The 22,033-nt window shown below is 43.0% G+C and overlaps 1 protein-coding gene across 1 annotated transcript in view; it reads right to left on the reverse strand.

Moving 5' to 3' along the window:
* Positions 1–498: 498 nt before the first annotated feature.
* ube2e2 (ubiquitin-conjugating enzyme E2E 2) overlaps positions 499–22,033 on the reverse strand; it is a 32,872-nt gene continuing 11,337 nt past the window's right edge. Inside the window, exons 4-6 of the mRNA XM_030102369.1 lie at positions 8,330–8,462; positions 1,646–1,793; positions 499–1,006 (exon numbers count right to left, since the gene is read on the reverse strand). Of these exons, the coding sequence (XP_029958229.1) occupies positions 909–1,006; positions 1,646–1,793; positions 8,330–8,462 (379 nt within the window). The 3' untranslated portion in view covers positions 499–908. The remainder of the gene's footprint in view (positions 1,007–1,645; positions 1,794–8,329; positions 8,463–22,033) is intronic.

Genomic DNA, 22,033 nt, shown 5'->3' on the forward strand with positions numbered 1-22,033 from the left:
GGTTTCTGAAACTGGAGGCGAGGCAGTAAAACAGAAGTCGCAGACGGAGCCGGGCCTTTTTCTCACAAGCCAACCACAGTGTGTTTTATTGGGTGCTTCAGTAATACAAGTGCACAACAAACCACTCTGCAATTGCAGAGGTGGCGGGTAGCCAGTAAATATACAAGTCCTGCCTCTTTCACAGGCAGACCTATACTTTCGTGGTCTGCCTCAAAAGCCTTTGAAAAAATACATACAGTACAAACAAAATCAGAGGAGGTTTAAAAAGCATGAAGGGTCCACTGACGCAAACCTTCCCGTCACATGCAGATAACATATCGATGAACAATACAAAAACAAAACAAAAAAAAAAAAGAAAGAAAGAAAAAAAGAAAGGAATAAAAACAAGGAAACGAAGTCAAAGCTTTTCTCTGCATGTTTGTTCCAGGTGCCACTAACGAAATGAGAATACATACTGTATAGCTGGAGGATGATGCGCGATAATTATAATATTCTGGGCTTTTTTTTTTCCTTTTTTTTTTTAACTTCTCCAATACAATACTTCCAACATTCAGATATTGGAAAATAAAAATCCCAATCTACTCTTTGTATAAAAAAAGAAGCTTTCAAGTCAACAAGGAACAAAGGACTTTTTTTTTTGTTTTGTTGGATTTTGTTTTTACACAGAAAAGGTAGATAAAACTGGGGCGAGGAGGAGGAGGAGGAGGAGGAGGAGGAAGAGGCGAGGGGCAGGAATACCGTTGCACTTAGTGAATGTGCTTTGACAGACTAAAGGGTGAGAGAGGTAGAGAGAGGTTCAGTGGAGGAGGAGGGAGGTAAAGGAGGGGGCGGTTTGCAATGTGTATGTGTGTGTGTGTGTGTCTGTGTGTGTGTGTGTGTGTGTCTGTGTGTGTGTGTGTGGAGAGGGTCTATGTGGCGTATCTCTTCGTCCATTGTTTGGCTATTCTGTCATGCTCTGTTCTGTTGGTCAGGTACTGTGTGGCGATGCTTCCCACCAGAGGGTCGGCTGAAAAGTACAGAGAGAGAGAGAGAGAGAGAGAGAGAGAGAGAGAGCGAGAGAGAAAGAAACAGAGAGAGCGTCACGGAAACGGAGCAGGAAACAGACAGATACACACCAAACCTTTACACCACCAACATAGCTGTGTGAGCGCTGACAGGTGAAGGGAAGAAAAGTGATCATCTCCTGCTGGAGCAGCTCTAGAGTTCCTCTCACTCTCTGAACCTTGCAGAAAATCACATGTTGAACAATTTTCTTCTCTTCTTTTTTTCATTTGCATACTTGGCCTTTTTTTTTTTTTTTTTGAAAAAAAAAAAAAAAAAAAGACTTTCCAGGCTAAAATGGTCAAAATGGCTAAAACTTCTCTCTGATAATGGCTACAAACTGCGCCAAAATACTAATACGAGTTTTGACACACTACATTGAAATGCAATATGAACAATGAAGATGAAAGACTTCTTCATTCCAGCTGTCTGCGGATTCTCCTACTTCCTTCTTCAAAGACTGTAGGTACTTACTCTGCAGACCTGCCTATTTTTTAGGGGATTTTAATGTGACTTCCCCACATTCAAGGTGAAGAGTTCAATCAGGTAACAATAACCTCACATTAAATGGAATTGTACGTGTTTGAGGAGGCGGCACTCTCACCTGGGTTGCAGTCTGTGAGCAGGGAGCAGATGGACAGCAGCACCTTGGAGATGGTGAGCGCCGGGCTCCAGTTGTCCTTCAGGATGTCCAGGCAGATCACGCCCTGGCTGTTGATGTTGCAGTGATAGATCCTCGTGCGGAACGTTACCTGCAGCCACAAACACACGGCGGGTTGGAAACGGTGCAAATCCTTTGTCATATGGGAAAACTTAGGATAAAGTTCACAAAACTTGTTTACATTCTATGTGAAACATGCTAATGAGTCACATGAAGGTGTAAAAACTGAAAGTTCAACATTTTAGAAACATATTGTTCGGTATTTTTCCTTTTTGTCCCCCGAATAAGACACGTGACAACATGGATCTTTTTAAGCAACATTTTCAAGTGACAACGGAAAACTTTCATTGCGATTTGGAAATCAGTTCACGCAGCAAAACGCAGCTTTTTGAAAACAGCTCTAAAGGTGGAACTTTTCGAAAAGGTATACAACTCCGTCTCTAAGGACACACAAGTGGCTCAACATGCTCACTACATCGGTTTCAGCATTTCCGTGCAAACGCACACAATTTTCAAAATGTTCCCGTCTAAATTTTTCTGAAACACACAGACGTTTTCACTTGAAACACCTTAATCTTGATCATAGTATGGAACTGATAAGAGCTGTAAAACACATGCTTCCCATTACTTTCTGTGAAGGGTTGACATTTTAGAAGTTAATGCAGTTTAATTAATATTAATAGACTTTTTCTTCTCTCATGTGACTGGATAGCTACAGCCAGTATCTGATGATCTTAGCTCAGCTGTAAGGGAGACCGGAAAAAAAAAAGAAAAAAAAAAAAAAAAAGAAAAACAGGCATCCTGTTTAAGATATTCCTCGCAGCACTTCTGAAGTGCAGTAATTAACTGTCAGCTGATTAGCGATTTCTAGAGTGTTTTTTTTTTTCCCCCATGCAAGACTGCCAATTTAAAAATAGCATGAAACGCTCCCTTATCAAAAAAACTCAATGTTGGAGATATATTTTTATAAAGAACACATTAGTGATCAACACTTCATGGCAAGAATTTCCGGTTCGGGAGCTTTTTGATAGAGTTTGCATGTTATTTACATGAGATGATTTATACAGCACCATTCAGACACAAGACAACTCAAAATGTTTCATAAAGACAAAGAAATGCATAAAATTACATGAAATCATGCAAACAAAAGACATTAAGGAAAAAAAGGAAGATGAATGTGTTGTAGATGTGAATGTGAGTGTGAGTCTCAAACAAGCTGATCATCCAAAATAATGAGATGTGTGGGTCTGCTCTGTTCAGGAAGGATAAGAGCACACGGCTTACAGAGAAGGTCGAGCTTTTGGCATTTCAGGGTTAAAAAAAGAGAAATGGTGGGGGCCTTTGGAAACATCTGATTAAGGTGCTTTTGAATGTCATTCTATTTGTCGTATAACTGGAATCGGCGAGACGCAGTTTAAATCAAGTCTGTGCCGCCTGTGGTTTACAAATACTGAGCTGCTGTCAGAAAGCAATGCAATCAAAGGAAACACGACCTTTGAAGTCGCAGCTCGCGACAAACGGCCGCGAAATTATGGCAGTCAGAGTTCAAACCGTTTGAGGTGGACAGTGGCGGCCTTCTCAGTGAAGAACGACGCCGCTGGAACAGAGATCAAATCCACCGGGCCGGCTGGGCTTTCCATAATGGCCGACGGTCGTGCCGAGAGCGGACACCACGCTGGGCTCCTCTGGGACTGATCCGCTGAAGGTTCACTCAACCTTGATATTGAGAGCACACTCAAACGCAGCTAACTGTTTCAGTCGGGGAATTTAAATCCTGGATGACAGGTAAGTTACGGTGATTTCAAAAAGTCCAGGCAAAGATTTGGGAGAGCATCTAAACATTTCTTTGCTTACTTGCAGAAATGACATTTCATTGATTGTCTCTATTTTTCTAAAATTCAGTCAGGACCCCCTCACGCCGCTTCCTTTGCTTTGGTTCATGTCCCACTTTTACAGCAAATGACTCTCAGTCAATATTTCAGGCAGTGACAGAATCATCAGTGGGAGAAAGATCGAGGCTGAATTGGGAGAGGGGGATTAGTCCAGAAGGCAGTGGGTAAGGGTTTTTTTTTTTTTTTTTGTCCAATTCCCTATTTCCTCCTTTCCACATGTCGACGTGTCCTTGAGCAAGACTCCACTGATGTGTGAGTGCGTGTGTGAATTTGATTAACAGTGTAAACTGTTTTGAGTGAAATCCATTCTGGAGCTCCTGTCTCATACTTCAGTTTTGGGTAAAAGACACAGTAGAAGTCAATATTTTTTTTTTTTTTTTTTTACAGAAAAATTCAAACAAATCCTGTTTTGTTTCTTTTGAACCCGTCTGGTGGGGGGCTTTTGTTTATCAAATACCCAGTGAAAAGTTTTCAATAAGCAGTCTGTTTTGGCAAAAAGATGTGTTCTTTTCCACTCCATTACCCAGTGGTACAGCGAGATTTTCAAGGTTCTGCCAGTGGAGAGTTTAGGTTCAAGACTCTAAGGGAATAAGACGTTTGTTAAGTTGCTGGCACCATTCCGGAATCATCTCCCAAACGACGAAGCAGACCTGAGATGGAAGTGGCATCTCTGCAATTCTGCTGGGTCTTGAAGGTGCTACTTCCTCTTCTGTCATGAGACACTCATATTCTGAGATCCTTTTTTTTTTTTTTTAATGTTGGCTCTTTTCCAAACACACATGAAAAAGAAAGTTAGAATCAGCCCAGTCTGCAGATGCTATTGCGGTTAGTTTGGTTTGGGTTCCAACTGACACGTCTCTAAACTCCAGAGCACTGATGGTGCCGCGTTGATGGAGTTAATGACTGTTCCCCTCAGGTACTTCACGACGCTCCCATCATAAGTCGTTACTTTAAACCTGATAGTCTGAACATTTCTCTTCCTGTGGTCGTTCCAGCCTCACACCATAACCTCGACCTCACAGCAAAATAACACTCATTACATGGCCAATAACTCCTCATCAATTGAATTTTAACATTGGAAATGTGTCTATTTTCTACACACTACAAATCAGGACTGAAATTGTATCTGTATCGGACACTTTTGTGTGCGTGTGTGTGTGTGTAGTTTATCATATGTTTGATGGCTAATGGAATCCATTAGCAGTGAACTCAAGGGCCTTACAGTATGTTGAACAAACGTCAGCATTCGTCCAGGACACCAAGCACCACAGAAACCTTTGATTGACTGATTTTTGGGGAGATAAGAGGCGTTTGCAAGACGTTTTTAGATTCATCATTTCAAAAGAGAAATAAAACTGGAGTCCAGCTTCACTTTCCCCAATTAATTCATTACATCTGTTGCGGCTTTTTCATCTGGTAAATTTCATAGAGTGCATACTATGAGAAGCCTGATTGCAAAAATGAATGATTATTTAATTTCATCATATGGGTTACATTTTGCTGGAAACATGTTTTGAAAAGAAGTTTTTAAAAGAGGAATCGCCTTCCATCGTTCAGTGGTCTTTAAAACGTGGGGCGATCCTTTTTTCAGGGGTACCAGACAGCTTCGGATCTTTTCCTTTACTATTTTTACGCTCCACTTTTCAAACGTTCATCAAGATTTCTTTCTAAAAAAAAAAAAAAAAAAAAAAATGTTTTTATTGTTTTATTAAATCTCTTTCAGAGCTGACTGTCTTTCAATTCTCACAAAAATGAATACATGAAATGAAAATAGACCATAATGGTAACAGTCACAATTTAAAATAAGCAGATATTACAAACTGATAAACATCCAAACAGCAGCTAAATTAGATTTTCTCCTGCTGATGGATTGAATATCATATAATGTGAAAAACATCACACATATTGGACATTTAATTAACATAGTACTGCTTCACTGGGAAAAAAAAAAAAAAAGCTTAAATTTTTAAATAACTTTTGATCCAAAACGGAATCAATGGTAATTTCAATGAACACATAAAGTATTTCGGGTGATCAATGAGGACAAAATCCACAAATTATCTTTTAAAAGATTGTCTGACAACCTCAGATCTGTGAAGGTGAGCTTCCAGTGTTTAATGAATGATCGTTAGTGCTGCGGTGTGCAGTCACCTTGTGAATCTTTTAATGGAGGGTAATAATAAGTGAGGCAGTGGGGGGCGGTTAAAAGCTGCTCTCTCCTCCAATCGCATCACCACACGTGTGTCAGCACCAGCGTAATGAGTCTGTCACCGTTACCGACTGTGCACTAACCTGCAAAAAAAAAAAGGACTGAAAATACTATTACTTCTAATGTATTTCAGCTTTTTAATAGGTTTAAAAAGCCATTTAATGTTCAGATTCAGTGAGCGGTCTCTATTGAAAGCTCCTGGCTGGCCAACAGAGGGCAGCATGGTGTGAAATCAAAGCAGCACAACAATGACAGTTTTGTTGTCACAGTGAATATTGCAGTCCTGCACCCAAGTGTCAATTAGTTCCTTCACTTGTCGCACATAACAGCCTCCCCCGAACGCGCGGCGTCCAATCGTGGCCCTCGACATGCAGCCAGAATAACACACTCCTCCCAGAAAGCCTCCAATGAGCTAACAACCTCTCAGCGCTGACTTGTTTATGTCTGCTGTCTGGGCTCCCATTCGAGCTTGACATCTGTTTAGAGCCGACACTTGACACCTCTGTTTGCCCCGCTCCACAAAGTCGCCAACATCTGGCCCCCCTGACCTCGACCCCTCCAGAGGAAACCTCTAATGAGCCCTGGCATTCCCGAAATCCGCACGAGGCAGGACGTTATAAATAACCGGGCTCCTCGGCCGACTCTGGCTCCGGCTCAGGATCGGAAAGACATCCACCTGGTCGACTTGTCAGGACTCTGCCGTCGCTTTCGGTTTCGGAGATCTTAAAGAGAGAGATCGGGGTGTGGATCCAGGGTTTAGATCTGAGGGCATTCAGCAACTGAGCTGCACTGGAGCATTTCTATAGAGAGGGGAGGGTATGGCAGCTATGGGCCCAAACGCTTGGTGTGAGAGTGTGTGAGTGAGAGTGTGTGTGTGTGTGTGTGTGTGTGTGTGTGTGTGGTGGGGGTTTGGCTGCAGATCACAGTGTGTTGGAGGGGCAGAGGAGGGGGGTATTGAAGGGGGCGGAAACACTCAAGCTCCTCTGGCTACAGAAAGCTGGGCCGGAGCCTGTGGATTTGTTTGAGTCTGCTGTCAAACACAGAGCTGGTGGTTACACAGCACAAAGAGCGAGAAAAGAGGGAGAGGAGAGAGTGAGGAAGCACGGGGAGGGGTGTGCATAACACCGAGGGAAGGAGGGAGGGAGAGAGAGAGAGAGAGAGAGAGAGAGAGAGTGGAGGAGAGAGGAGAGAAAATGAAGGCCGGGCGAAAGGGTAACTGGGTGCACGGCAAACTAAAAGGAGACTGCGGCTGACAATCTGTGCTCGGTGGCAACATCCACTTAATATCGCCGAGGTACCCCGAAGACGGGCGAGCAAAGACAACAAGCAGTCCTTGAGGTGATGAGTGTTCAACACGGCGGCATTTAGCAGATTTTCTGCCCTAATCACAACAGTTACTCACAGACAGAGCAGAAAGGGGCCGAGGAGGAGCCGGCGCTGGCCCCCACGCTGCACCGCGATGTGAAACGCTTCATACTTTCCTTCAAATGTGTCCTCGCTTCCCCCCTCACATCGTGCTGTCATTAACATGCACAATCCTCGCGCATCCATCTTTGGATTCGTTTCGTGTATCTGCTCCTCCTATACAGCAGATTCTCAAAACGTGGGCCGCGAGCCAGGAGCGGACCCTGGAACATTTGGCCACTGGACCATGAAGAAGCAATATGATCTGGCCGAGAAGCTGAATAATTATTACATATTTTAATGAGTATTACGGGCTCTTTAGTGGTTTTACCTTGGATGTGGCACGGACTCCAGCACTGCATTACTTTCTGTCAGACCTCTAGCGATAATATAGCGAGTCGGAGCTAAAGTGGGTCTTCATTTATCTCGAACTCCTGCGGGCAGTCGAGTCGATCCAACAGAAAATTTATGGACAACTGGTCTGAGAACATAATTTTTCAAGCGATACTGCCAACTTTCAATGGTACCACTTTGAAAACGTTCAGATTTACACCTTCATAATGTCTAATGAGACTGTAAACTGTAAGAGCAGCGAGATAAATCCACTGATTACAGCCAGAACAAACTTGCATAATAAGAAAAGCAGCTTTGATCTATAGACTCTTCCAAATCTCATGTACCTGCAATTTTAAACGGAATAGCTTCTTGCCTTATACAAGTTTATGAAACCCAAATGGAACAGTTACACTTTGATGTTCTCTGTAAAAGCAGCCTGGAAATGACTGTGTTGTAATTGGCGCTACATAAATAAAGCTGAATTGAATTGAATTCAATGTCCTCCACTTGATTATTGAGGCATCTGTCTACATTTCTTTGCAGCTCCATCCTGGTAATGGCACGTGTTAATGGAATGAGTGCGCACAATGACAGACATGCAGTCATACTGCGAGCATCACTGAAGGCCAATCCCACTTTTCCAGATGAACAAATGGCCCAGATTTATCCTCCACCCTTCAAGTCTTTTACAATCCTGCTTTGAGTGGTGTGGTGTAGCGCGGTCAATATTTCGTCTGCTACTCAAACACGCAAATATTTTAACAGATACGCCTCCGGGCCGCTGACCTTGGGGGGTTTGAAGGGGTAGTCTGGCGTGAAGGCGATGTCCAGGAAGAAGACCCCTCCCTCGTACACGGAGCCCGGGGGGCCCAGGATGGTCGACCTCCACTCGTAGATGTTGTCTCCTTTGGGGCCGGCGCTGGAAAATTGAAACAAAAGACTGGTTAATATGTTAATCAGCCCTGCGCGCTGGAATCGACATCCCGGTGCTCAAACTGCCGGCGGGCCTGACAGAGATTTGGGGGAAGGAGCAGCTGAGGCGGTAAATGCTAGCTACTGACAAGTTAATGACTGAGATTTGAGGAATGCTGAAGCCGTGGAGGTTTGAGGGTTTTTTTTTTTTTTTCTCCAAGGCTATTTTAGAAGGATTCACATTATCGCTCAAAAAATTTCGATTAGGCAGAAATCAGATTTCCTGCAATTGGGAGCTGAAGTATCTCTGGTTTGTTTATACAAGTGAGAGTTGAGTAAAATAAAGAATACACAGAAAACGGCTACTGAATGAAAAAGTTTTAAAGGGCTGATTGGTGCGAAACTATTACATATTTGAGGCCATTTCATTTTTCTTCATGAGATGAGTATTTATGCTGAGTGGAGGCTGAAGGTCACATCTGTTGTATGGGTCTGGTAATTAATGCCATTTCCATATTAAGGGCTCCCTCCCCCCCCCCATCCGTTGTTTGTGGTAAGACCCTGATCTGGCACTGAGCCAGGAGGAAAGACCGGGACAATGTCCAGATCACAAAGCCCGGGACAATGAACAATCCCTCAGATTTCATGTAATTACCAGGGACGGTGTTTAAAGCCAACCCTTAGCTGCTGGCAGATGTGCTTACAAATGTGTTTGTGAAGAGCACACATACACCCACACACACACACACACACACAGACACGCAGCGTTTTGCTTTCACTCAAGGCTGTGATATCGCTGTTCACTCTTATTTAAAGCGATACTGTGAGACAGATATTTCCTGGAAGCGGCCGTGCGATCGCATCAAACAGCAAACTGTTAAAAGCGGCATGCGGCCCAGAGGATGCCCTTGACAATAGATCATTCCCTTTAAATAGAAATAAGACATTTCCTTTTTCCCCTCTTTCAATTTCAACACACACTCGAATTCCCACTAATCTACTTTGCCACTTTTTCACGCTGCCCCTCACTTAAGCCTTCTTTAATTAGCTAATTATGATGACTTCTTCTCGGGGGAAATGCATCCGAACACAATGTTGATAAGAAATTCTCCGAGGTGGACTTCTTTTGTTTCAGACACAGAGAGAACTTCAGTTTGTTTTGTTCCCTTTTTTTCTGGCAATATAAAATCAAATGAAATGGATGTACTGGACACTTACTGCTCTGTAAACATAATGCTATGACACCTCAGAGAAAAGCCAAGTCTGAGGCTCAGTGTGGCTTTAGGTTTTGACAGCTAAATGAAGGCTGAGGTTCTGTCTGCATGACGACGTTTGAGTGAAAACTAAAAAACTGGGCTGTGTTTTGGGCTTATATGTGTGTAGCGTATTGTTCTCAGTGTGTGATTTCATTGCAAAATCAAACAGCCGCGCCAACACGTGACACTACAAGGCAACTACATCGTTTTGAGTGTTTGTCTCGTTTCAAATGTGTTTTCACTTAAAATACAGTCGTGTAAACAGGGAGACAGTCTGTGGGAACAATACACAGGAGAAGCAGATGCAAGACATTAGTCTGCTGATCTAAGAGACCAAAAGAGAGGTGGTGGGGGGGGGGAAAGGAAGCTGAACTTCAACGTCTGTCGGAGGCTGTGTGTGGTCTGCCAAAGTGAAATAACTGCACTAACCTGTGGTTTGCATTCTTTTCAAGAGAGTCTACCTTAATCTTCAGAAATGCATCAAAATGACCAGATCGACCATGTTTTTCATGTGAGCCGTTTCTGGTGGGGATGGAACTGCCGAAATGAGCAAAATGCATCGCTTCAATTGCTTTTACAGGATTGGATTGCTACCTGCACCGCATGTGAAAGTGGTGTTGCTGTCATTTATCTTTTAAAACGGTAAATGGTAGCTGTAAAGTGGAATCAGGTATGGAGGTATTGGACAACCTCTGTCAGCGTGAGGACAAGTACCTGTGCATAATATTGAACCAGATGCACAATCTGTACATTTCGTAGGCTCTCTAACAAGTCAATTCTGCATTTTAAGCAGAATGTAACCAGAGCGATAGTGTCACGACTCTCTGGAGAAAGGTTACTGTCAAGGCAAAGCGATCCTCACCCTTACGGTTGCAATATCGGCTTGCCGGGTTTAGTGGCTGAAGCAAATGAAAGCTGCTAAATTAGGCTTTGCGATGCGAAAGTGGTACTGAGGTGGGCTAACAGATAAGTGCATTCATATGCACGGGGAGAGCTCGCGCCAAAGGATAGAAATGGTGTTAAATGGCACGCACGTGCTGGAGGAGTGTGTTTAACTTCTGGAATAATCACACTGCCGGCTTCGTTAGCTTTGGCAGGCACAAACTATGTGCTACAAAATAAAGCCAAAAAGTTATTTAATCACCCCCGAAATTGCAGGTTGTGTTCCTTTGCTAAACAAACTGTGCTGCATTTCAACTGGACGTAAATGAACATCTGAACATGGTAAAAGTGAAGCGACCTCAAAGGAGAAGGGATTTACAGGCACACAGAGGCAGATGTTGATATCCGATAGCTCGCAGTTTGCGCCTGTCATAACAATATAAACTGAGGGCAAGCCGCACCATAAACTGCTGTCCATATTCAGCTGCTATTACATTCTTCTGTTGTGCTGGTTAACACGAGCACAATTAGAGAGGAGAAATGTAATATTTCCACTGTGATTTAATGTAAGCTGAATGGGATTTGAGACAAGATGTCATGTTGCCAAAGCTTTGTCAAATAAATTATAGTCTGCGCTTTGACTAAATAAATCTCACAGGAGCTCTCCAGTTTGCTCTTAAATCTGCCAAATTATCACGTCAATATTAATTGCCGCTCTTCAAATGGCTGTCGACGGGCAAAAAGGATCCCCTGGATTTGGTGCTCATCATCGAGCGAGAGACGCCACAGATGTGATTCCTCTTCACGTCGCTGATAATCTGCACAGAAACAACTTGAGATTCCTCAGTTAACCAATTGTCTGAGGACGTGCTGAGAGCGACTTCAAGCCCACGAAAAGAAAGAAAGGAAAAAAAAAAAAAAAGATGAGAAAAACAACCCTCTCCCACACGAGAATGATGACACAGTGGGTGTGCCAACGCAATGTCCTCCAGAAAGATGTAGTGGTGGCCAATCCCACGCACGCAAACACACATTCCTGGTGGAGTCTGGCGTAATGTTAGTGATGCATTTCCATGCAGAACTGATGACTGATGCAACGAAAGGTAAAGCACTTGTCAAAATGAGTTGCGCAATCCCGTATTCATGTGTTAAAAACTGTTTTGGCAGATCATCCTTTAAATGAAGATATGAGCAGCTTTATATGGACAGTTTAACCACTGAGCAAACTGGGCCAAATGCATTGATTTTTTAAAATATTTTAATTTTCAAAGAAAAACCATTCAATGTCAGTTCCAGACTGCGATTGGCCACGTGTACTGTGTTGAGAATGTGCATCAAACCTTGAGATGTAATTCACTAAGCTCACAATTTGGTACAATTCACAATACGTCTTTTCTTTTCTCAAAACAATTTTCCAGATAAACTGTGACTGAAATGTTTAATAATTTCCTGTTACCTCCAATACTGGATCAAATCAAACGCTTTTTAAATTATAGTTGAGGTAAGAACACAAAGGCTCAAAAACAGGGGTATTTACTTTTCTACGAAGGAATAAAAATAACTTAAAAATATCTTTTGTCTAACCAAAAATCTAATTAACTGAATTCTAAAACAAATCCCACATTAAACAAACTATGAGGAAAATTTCTTCAACAAACAATCAAAAGGTAATTATGACAATTGCAGATGATTTCAGCCCAATCCGTTATTTTCTCGCCATTTTCATTTTCTGCCTTTGGAGAGCCAAAATGCTGCCACACCTCCGATTTGAAATGGCCCGAGGCCACAGCCACAACTTCACTGCAATCTGCAACAATCTCTTTTTCCCTCCATTTCCCAAAACTTCATTGGAACAGGTCGCGAGCCATCTACATCGATAGTCTTGCTGCTCTCCGTTAAGTTCACCAAGAAAGGGAAGTGCTGAAACACTAGATTGCAGCCTCTGCTGTTTATTTTGCGATGCATTTTTCTTTTTTTATTCCACTGATTTCATTTGTCACGTTTACCTTGATTCCTAACGGTCTCTGATGCATCGTTATATTCCCAGTCAAACTTATCTCAACATTACAAATGCAATATTTTGAAGCCCTTTAAAGTTTAGGCCTGAATCTGCAGATGTAAAAAAAAAAAAAAACTCCAAAAGCTGAACAAGATATAGAGCTTTGTTTTTTTTTGTTAATTCAATCTGCATCCAAAAATAAATTCAAATAATGTTCAGTTAATTCCATGCCCCGAGTGGCCAGACACAGATTCTTTGTGTTCTTTTGTCAAAACAGAGATGGACAAAATTACAACGTTTATGAACAGTGCAACTGGTTAGAAACATTCGGAACTGAGCGAAAAGCAATTCAAACGAGGGGCTTTTCAGGCAGGACTCAAACTGTGCCCCTCAGTCTTGAATTACACCCAAAGACTCAAACCTACAAAGACTAAACGAGCTGCTCTTGAAGTCTCATTCCTGTAACTCAAATTGTGTGAACTACTGAATATAATCCCCACATTAAACATGTGGTTGGTCACATTCAGAAGAGCTGCTTTTCTTGAGGACGAGGGATGTACTGATCCAGACTTTTTAACTTCCGATCCGACCCCGATACCTGAATTTGAATATATAACAATACCAACATTATTTTAATACCAGAGATCTGTTTGCTTTATTATTAGTATCTTCATTGTTGATTTTATATAAGGCTGTAATAAACTCCTTTCTACAGGGAACCATGAAATGTATGAACGGATGTCCCCCAAAGGCAAGTTGAGGTAAGTCAAAAGCCAGAAAAACAGGAAATCCTGTTCACAGAAAAAAAAATCCGATACCAAAAAAAATGACACTAAACAGTTTCAAATTGACTGTCAATATTTCGAAATAAAAGAAAAGTGCAATAAGTGGAAGCAACTTAGAAACACACTATCAATAAAACAAGCGCAAATCAAGTCCAGTGGCAGTTTTAGTATTGAAGGTCACCTGGATTAAGCTGAACTCAGAGTCTGTAACTACTCTTCTACCCTCAGTGATTTCTGCCGGCTCCTTTGTTCTCAGTGGCTAAAAATCCTTGTGCTCTGCAATTTGGTGCTTTTTCCACACATTTGATGAGGTTTGTTGTGTTTAAGGTCGTGATGGAGTTTCACCCTCTCTGTATAGCGGGTTTTCACACATTGCTGTCTTGCTTTGCAATGTTTCGACCGCAAAACACTTCGGCAATCCTGGCAAACAGCTGACACGTCAGTCATGAAAAGGTAGCTGCTGCTCAAACAGCTGGCTGCAAAATGCGGAAAGGATTTCTTGAAAGAAACGGATTTCCTAAACAGAAGCGTGACACGCCTCTGTTTAGGAAATCCATCCCAGAGTTTGCAGAGCAGCCGGAGTCATTTCAGCAGACAGACATAGCTTATGGATCGGAAATCTCCTCAGGTTGGGTCAGAAATTTCCAATCCATGATTTGCTTTGGTATCCGATATCGATACCGACACTGGATGGGATCGGCCCCATTCCTAGTGAGGACCCAAGGGCTCTTTCAGAAACATTTTGGTGTTTTTGTAACAAAACCAATGTGGTTCAGTTGAGCTGAAAATGCTGAAACACATTCAAAGAAGAATGAGTTTGCAGAAATCCATCCTCCAACCATCCACCAGGGGTCTTCAAGCTGATCCCAGCTGACTGAACTGTGGGTTAAGGCAGGGTACGCCCAGGACTCTTGCACACATTGACATTAACATCCACGGGTAATTTTAAGTTCAGCATTCCACCTCAAACGCATATTTTTGGACTGTAGTTAGTAACCAGAGTATTTTGAAAAAAATTCCACACTGAAAGGAAGGAAGGTGCAAACTCCGCAAAGAACAGCATCGAAACAACGATTGAAGCAGTGATGTAACCACAGCACCACCATACAGCAATTTAAAACCCATCCAGTCACCGAGTTGTCATGTCAAACATGATTACCATAAGCTCAAGAGCTCAGAACACACCAATTTTGACTTATGAGCTGTGCATGAAATCCCCTTTTCTTTGTAATTTTTCAGCTTGATTCTCTCTGAGTGATTGATGAATGATGGGAAGCTTTTCCAAATGTGCTTGATGATTGAACCTGACCACTCGTTGGCCCCACAGTGCTTCGATTCTCTGTTTCCTGCTGTCGAAAGAATCACAGAGACTGCTTATTTTCCTCGCTCAAGGCAATCTCCGGTCTGTGAAACTTACATTTCTGTGCCTCGCACATCAAGGTAACACTTCTATTATGGCGACACAATTCCGAAGCTTCCCCGACACCACGATGAAAGAGATGTGCGACTATTCCATTTCCAAGCACCCCAAATAGAAGCAGATGCTCATTTCGTCTGAGGCTGATGAGCTTGAGGCAGTGATAATAACTCGGACATGATGGAAAGAGAGATGAGCGGGCCTGGCAGAGGTCTCCCTCAGCAGCAAGATTGCTATAGGGGATCTGACAACCGCACAAGGGCTGCGGACAAAGACTAAGTCAATAGCTGAATGTGCATGCCACCGCTGGCTGTTGCCTGGAGACGCCCCGCACCCCCACCGAATCGAGCGTTCCTGTGGCGCTTTGTTGCAGCTGGTTGAGGGCCAGCTCATTCACCATTTGACACTGGGTTTTTTTTCAGCTATTAAGTTTTGGGAGAGATGAGCCATCGCAAGAATCGTGAGATGAGTCACGCCGATCGATCTGCAGATATGTTTGCAAGAGCTGCCGTTCACCTGGCTGTACTTAAAGCGTGGCGATATCAGGAGTTAAGTGGCTTACGATTCCTCGACCCTGGTTAATAGCCATTAGCCATAATATGACCTCCTGCTGACACATTCAATTCACTGTAATTACTGTGTGATCAAAGCACTATATAAATTTCAGCGCTGCGAGTGCAACTTCAAACTAGTGGTATGTGAAAATTCTGTATCGCAACGTTTGACTCGCGCTTCAAAAAAAAAAAAAAAAAGTCAGTGAATCTACGAAGAAGAAGAATATTTTACCGCCTCAGCTCTGAAATAGGAGACTGACAGCCTTATAAATATTACATGTCACTTCTGTCTTTCTCTCTCAGCAGAAAAAAAAAAATCTTCTCTTGAAGCAGACAGATCTGTACAGCTTGTACAAATACCTTAACTTAACCAATGTAGCGGTGCTATTTAGGCGCTTTGTTGGAGGCTACGATAATAGTAACCCTTGTGCAAATAACACTACATCTGCAGTCCACTGTCAGCCAAATGCCTTGATTCACTGACTATTTGGGTCATTTGTTTCAGGGGTCTGGGATACATTAGTGTGCGGGTGTCCGTGAGAATCTTGCCACTGCCCTGTCCTCTGAGATTACACTCATGCAGGAACCCACTTTGACAGCTGTGCTGTTTCCTCCACAACAGCGCCACTAAAATAGTGTTTAACCAACAGTCCACAGTGCTCTCTGTCTTGGAGGTTTCTTCTCCTCTTTTATGTTTATTTTTCGAAGAAAAAACCAGCTCGGATTCTCGGCAGCGGCACCAGGGACCGTGTCGTCAGCGTGACTCAGACGGAGAGTCAATGTTTGTGGTACCTGTGAGAAGGAGTAATTGCATCTCACGGTGACCTTGCTCATTGCTTCCTCTCGCAAAAAAAAAAAAAAAAAAAAAACTCATCTGAGAGGAGAGGAAAGAAGCTGAGGAGGATTGGATGCTATGAAACCTGAAGATTTCACTCAGACGCTTCTCATAGCAGGAGGATTACGAAAACTGCTTCTTCGGGGGATATAAAGGGGACACAGGCTCACTTTATCACTTTTGCCTTTCATTTCCAGTTCCTAAAAACTATCCAAGCTGTGCCCTATAATCACAGGCCGCAATAACAATTTCCATATATATTGAATGACCTTTCCTTCCCAGGATACTGGCGCAGTATGTGAGCCCAGAGTGTCCTTTGCGTCCATTTAATCATCCGCACTGTCCTATTCCCTCGACAGAGCAATGTGCAGATTGGCGCCGATAATAAAAGATAGCCTTCATCATGTAGCATGAGAGCTGGGCTGCTCTCCACAACATCGCTAAACTATCTCCTGGTTATTGTCACCCAGAGCCACTTCCAGCCGACATCAAGCATTAGGTTAAGTTGATAAAAGAGAAGTAGTCAGAAAATAGGCTGCTGTCTCTCAGAGGTGAAGTCAGGCAGGAAGATAAACCCATCCACAATCTGCAGATGGGCCTCCTGATAAAACAATTATTAAACCACAATCTTAAAACTGATTGAAATGTCAGGCCAGGATGTCTGGATTTATTTTGAATTTTATTGCTGTGGAGTTGTCAGAAATGTTCAATAAATGAGTCCTTCTGCACCTGTCTTTTAGATAACTTTCAGTTGTTCTGCACTGCTCTACTGTTGACGGCCACTGAGAAGCTTGTGTTATAAATGTGTGGGTATCTTATCAGCTGACAGCTGTAATGTTTATGGGGGCAGTTTTAAACCTCTCTGGCTATTGTAAACACACTAGGACAGGGGTGTCAAACAAAGCCTGCGTGCAGCACGCCACCAAATCACCCAAGCAAATTCAAAAAAATTTCAAAAGAAAACTGATTTTTTAACAGATTTCTTCAGAGTAGCAGACACAACATAACGCTGAGACTCAGGCTGAGATATTTGTGAAGCCATTTGATTTTATGGAAATATGGACATTTTAGCCACGACAAAGAACAACCTCAAAGTTTAAATCCCGAGGCTATTATGGCACTGTTTCACCAGTCCTGCCCACTCAAGATGAAATTGGATGGCATGTGGCCACAGAACTAAAATGTGTTTGACACCCCTGCATTGGGAGTTACGGGTATGAGAAGCACACACGCCAAGCCCTGTCAGCAGTGACAGGATAAGAGTAAAAGGGTTTTAACTCCCTACATCAAGACGCAAGACTGCAAGCAACTACTATTAAAGAATGCAAGAGCTGAAACCACAGCTGCAGAGAAACAGCAGGAACAAACCACCATGTGTGCTTAGTATGACTGTGTGTGGTAACAGAGTCTCATAGTAACTGTTATGTAGGCACACAGTATACAAATCCCTCTTTCACTGTCAATGACTAAAGAGAACACTGTTAACTCTCCAAAGACTACTTCTTTGAGAGGTCCCTGTTGGGTTTCCCCCCCCCCCCCTATACTAAGACCAGTATGTTGGCAGCAAACACCACTGTAAAAGATTTAATAGTACGAATTCTGTGCTTTTTTTATAAAACAGTGACTCCTAGTCAAGTTCGATCAATTTAACAAGGCCATTACACAACAGAGGCCTTTAGAACAAGGTTCAAACCAGCTGAGCAGACGTTGCAGGTTGCAATGACTTGCTTCAGCAGCCTCTGTGCAACAGTGAAGCGGAGTAGTTATTGATATTTATGGGTTTGACAATGTGCGTGGGTTGCTTTTTTCCCCCCATCTCTTTACGGTACACATCTCAAAGATGAAACGCGTCCTATCCTAATCATTTTTTCTACTGTTCTCATACTGACAAATAGAGTTTAGTGGAGGTTGTTCAATAACTGGAAAAAAAAAAAAAGAGGAAGAGGCTTTGGTTGAAAGCTGAAAGAAAGAGAAGGGGAGTTTCCTTGGTCTCGTGGAGGAACTGAAGCTCAGCTGGGTTTAGTATTTTTGTGAGGGGCTTCCAGAACCGTCTGGAGAGGCTGGAACCATATTTGAGGAGACGCACACACACACGGCTGATTGACGGGTCTGCCGCTGATGTAAGATGACGTGGTGTCAGAACATGACGGCCTGATGCATTTATTCATTGTGTGAAAACTCCAAAAAAAAACGCACATTGCAGCTGCAGGAAAAAAAAAAAAAAAAAGAGGATGTATTTATTGCGGAATAATATTGACATGACATGTTGTGACGGTGCTCGTTATGATGACCATGTAAGAAGGCTCTGCCGATATTGAGTAATCTGGGGAATTACTCAGTATTAAATCTGCTCATCCTTTTCCACAAGTAGTAAATTTAGAAAAAAGGAAGTGTGTGTGAGAAACACCACAGCATAGCTCATTTTCTGTGTTAAATTGTGTGCATTTATTTACTGAGCACACACGCTGAAGTGGCATGAAAGATTTCTATGGATTTTTTTTTCTTTTCTTTTTTGAACCGCTGTAAAAACTGGTCACAACAGGAAGCCAAAGTGAGCGGCATGACTCCAAGCTAACCGCAGCTGGCGTGCTCACTGAAATGAGAAACTGCGCACACAGCCACCTTTCAAGTCTAAAAGGGGCGAGCGCTTTACACAGAAAGGACGAGGTTATACAGTATGTTTAGGCAGATCAGATTATTTACATTCACAAAATCATTTTTAAAAAAAAAAAAGGGTGAGAAAACAAAACACTCAGTCATCATCTGCTGCGTGTGGGCGAGCGAAACCCGCGGAGCACAAAACCACCGTGCTCCTAAAGCAGCCTGTCACACAGCAAGCTGTTTACGGTAGCAGGTAAATAGCTGCCTGAGCCAAAAACTGCACCGAGGGGCTGATAAATAAAACAGGAGAGTAAACCAGTAATTGAATGTGAATCAGTATGTTTTGGAGCTTGTGAATACCGCTAAGCACAAATAAAGCCATTATCTGCATTATACGCCATTCCAGTTCAGTCCCCACAGGCACTCCCCCCCCCCCCCCCCCCCCCCCCCCAGCCCAGCAGCACTGTCATTCAGTTAAGATCTTCCTTTCTATCAGTGCGGCTGTGGTGGTTATCAGAGGAGGAACTTTAATGAAGCAATCTGCCTCACCCCCCCAACCGTGAAAGAGCCCCAAGACCAATTACTGTGCGGCTCAACAGAGGAGGTGACACCTCCTTCCTCTGTTCGCTTGTCTTTATTGTCCCAAATGACATGGTTTGTTTTTTAATCAAGCCCTTTTATTGTTAATCTGTACAATGAATACTGCAATTACTGACCGGAAGATTTACTCTGTAAGCAGGAAAATGGTTGAGTAGGTGGATGCATGCTTTCCAAGTCTGAGGGAATAATACAAGTTTATTCCCACAGGGAGACAACCTCACATGCTGTGCTCAATCAATCCAAACAGCAGCGCATATTGAACCGAGCAAATATACTTGGAAAGAGCTGGCCTTTTACTCGGGAAGCCTGCCTTCGCTGGGGTTTGAAGTCATGCTAACAAAGCAGTAAATAAAGCGAGGGATCTGTTAATTATCCTCAGATTTCCTCACTGATTCTGCAGGATACTTCAAGAGGCGCGGCACAGATTTTGGAGCGGTAAGCAGTTTTTTCTGCTCTGCATCTGTGCTGCCAGCATCTGATGCGGTGCAAGCGCTCGCCCCTGGCTGAAAATTAATAATGCAGAGCATATATCATTACCATAATACACAGGCTTTATATAGAGGAAACTGCACAATATCATGAGTCATAAAAATATTACTTAGCCAACAAAGCAAAGCAGCATACCGAAGGGTGAAAGATGATACAACTTAAATATTAACAAGTTAAAAAAAAAAAAAAACGCTTCACATCTACAAACAGACTGCATTACCCGCAAAGTTGGGCAATTGGTCAAAAAATCCACACAAGCAGGGGGGTTAAAAGCATGCGTGTGCATGTCGCAGGGTAATTATAAACATTTGCTTTGCTTGAATAAAACAAGTTACAATTTGTGCTGACGTGCAAATTGGTTTTCAGGCCGGGGATTTACAGGCACGCCGTTTCAGGAAAGAAAACTGCTTGGGGGGGCGGGGAACATAAAAAAAACAAAAACAGATTTGCCTCAGAGACAAAACTGCCGAATCTTGCAGTTTGTGAGCTAAATTAGTGGAGAGTACACTGTTAATATTTCTAATTTTGCAGCTGTCCACTGAAGCCGATCTAGCCATGATTAAAGGTGCTCCGTCCAGCCTCTGCGCTCACTCCATAAAAGCACTTTGGGAAGCCATTTGGCCTTGTGGCCGAGAGGATGAACTTATTACCAAAAAGGTCAGTGATCAGAACACGCTGAGCTGCCAGATGGGATACAGAGCCTTGTCCTCTGCCGGTGTATTCCCTCGACATCATGTGTGCCTCCAGGTTTGCAGGTAGAGAGGCGGAACGAGGATTCTCAGTAGGGATGTTCATCATGACTAATTTCTCTTTGAACTCAACAAAAATGTTAATTAAGACAAGTCTGAAGGTGTCATTTCCTCCATTAGCTTCCAAAGCCTTCATCTTCCAACAGCGTGACGCAGGAGCAGATCGAGCTGCATCGTCTTATCAAACCCGGCTGAATCAGAATATATCCAGGTAACAATATCAAATTGGCTTCAGTTTTTGAAGCAGCAGGCGTTGCTCTAAACAAGTTAGTATCTAAATGCTGGAGTTGAATATGTTTACTCATCGCTCCAGTATTTTTGCTTATATGCTATTTTTTCTCCCACAGCCCACATGCTGAAGGACGTCCCTCTAACTTCCCGATGCAGTTTTAATACTGCAGGATACTTGAGCACTGCGGCAGCTGTCTGACAGCTCCGTGGGCCCCAGACCTGAATAAAACACTAATTGGTTTCACTGACTAATATCTCTGGTGACAACTAGCGAGGGAGCGGACATTTGCTTAGCCCACATCTCACACTCCAATATCTCATTGCTGAGAAAAATAAGGGAGGGACTGGTCTGGGTTTTCATCCACTTGCAAATGTTAATCGAGTTAACGCTGCATCCCCTGAACTCCAAAAGTGCCATTATGACGATCTAAACCTCCTGGCAGGAGCCGTGATTTGTGAATTGAGTGGGAAATCCATCAGGCTTCCAGGTTCTGGGATGATGGGATCTTGGAGAGATTGTTTACTTGCAAGTTAGCGCCTCTGTTTGCTCGCCACAAAGTCTTTTGTTTGTTTTCACGTCAGCCTTGCAATCACTGCTCAGTCATTCCCAATGACCTAAACTCCTTCTGCGAGGAGCCGGCGCTGTAATAGCATGCTTCCAACCACAAAATGTCCACATGCTGCGCTCCAAGCTCCACTTCCCCACAAACCCATTAATAACATTGTGGACAAATGTTTGCCAGAAAACTACCTCACAAATGAGGACATTGAGAATTCAATGACACACATGAATCACGGCAGGCCGTGTTCACTGTCAAACAAGTGCCGCAGTGGAAAGCATTAAGGATAAATTAAAGCAGGGCCTGTGTCGGAGGCAGAGCATATGTTACCCTCCTTCTATAGGAGCCAATTTATTTCCTCTCCACTCAAAACTTTGTGTGCGGAGGAAAAACGAGGGGGGGAGACCAGTTTGTTAGGGAGGAACATTACTTTCAGTCGATGCTACAAAGGTGCACAGGATGAGTAGTGGGCACAACAAATCAGCGGAGCCCAGTTTCACACCGTCCATCAGGGTGTTATAACTGCTCCTACTCCAAAATCCATTAATAGAATATTTTTCTCTGTCCTCTGGTCCGTGTTGAAGCATAGAGCACTGATTTTCAAAGTATGAGGTGTGTTT

The sequence above is a fragment of the Salarias fasciatus genome, chromosome 11 (assembly GCF_902148845.1).
Source record: "Salarias fasciatus chromosome 11, fSalaFa1.1, whole genome shotgun sequence".
NCBI classification, from domain to species: domain Eukaryota; kingdom Metazoa; phylum Chordata; class Actinopteri; order Blenniiformes; family Blenniidae; genus Salarias; species Salarias fasciatus.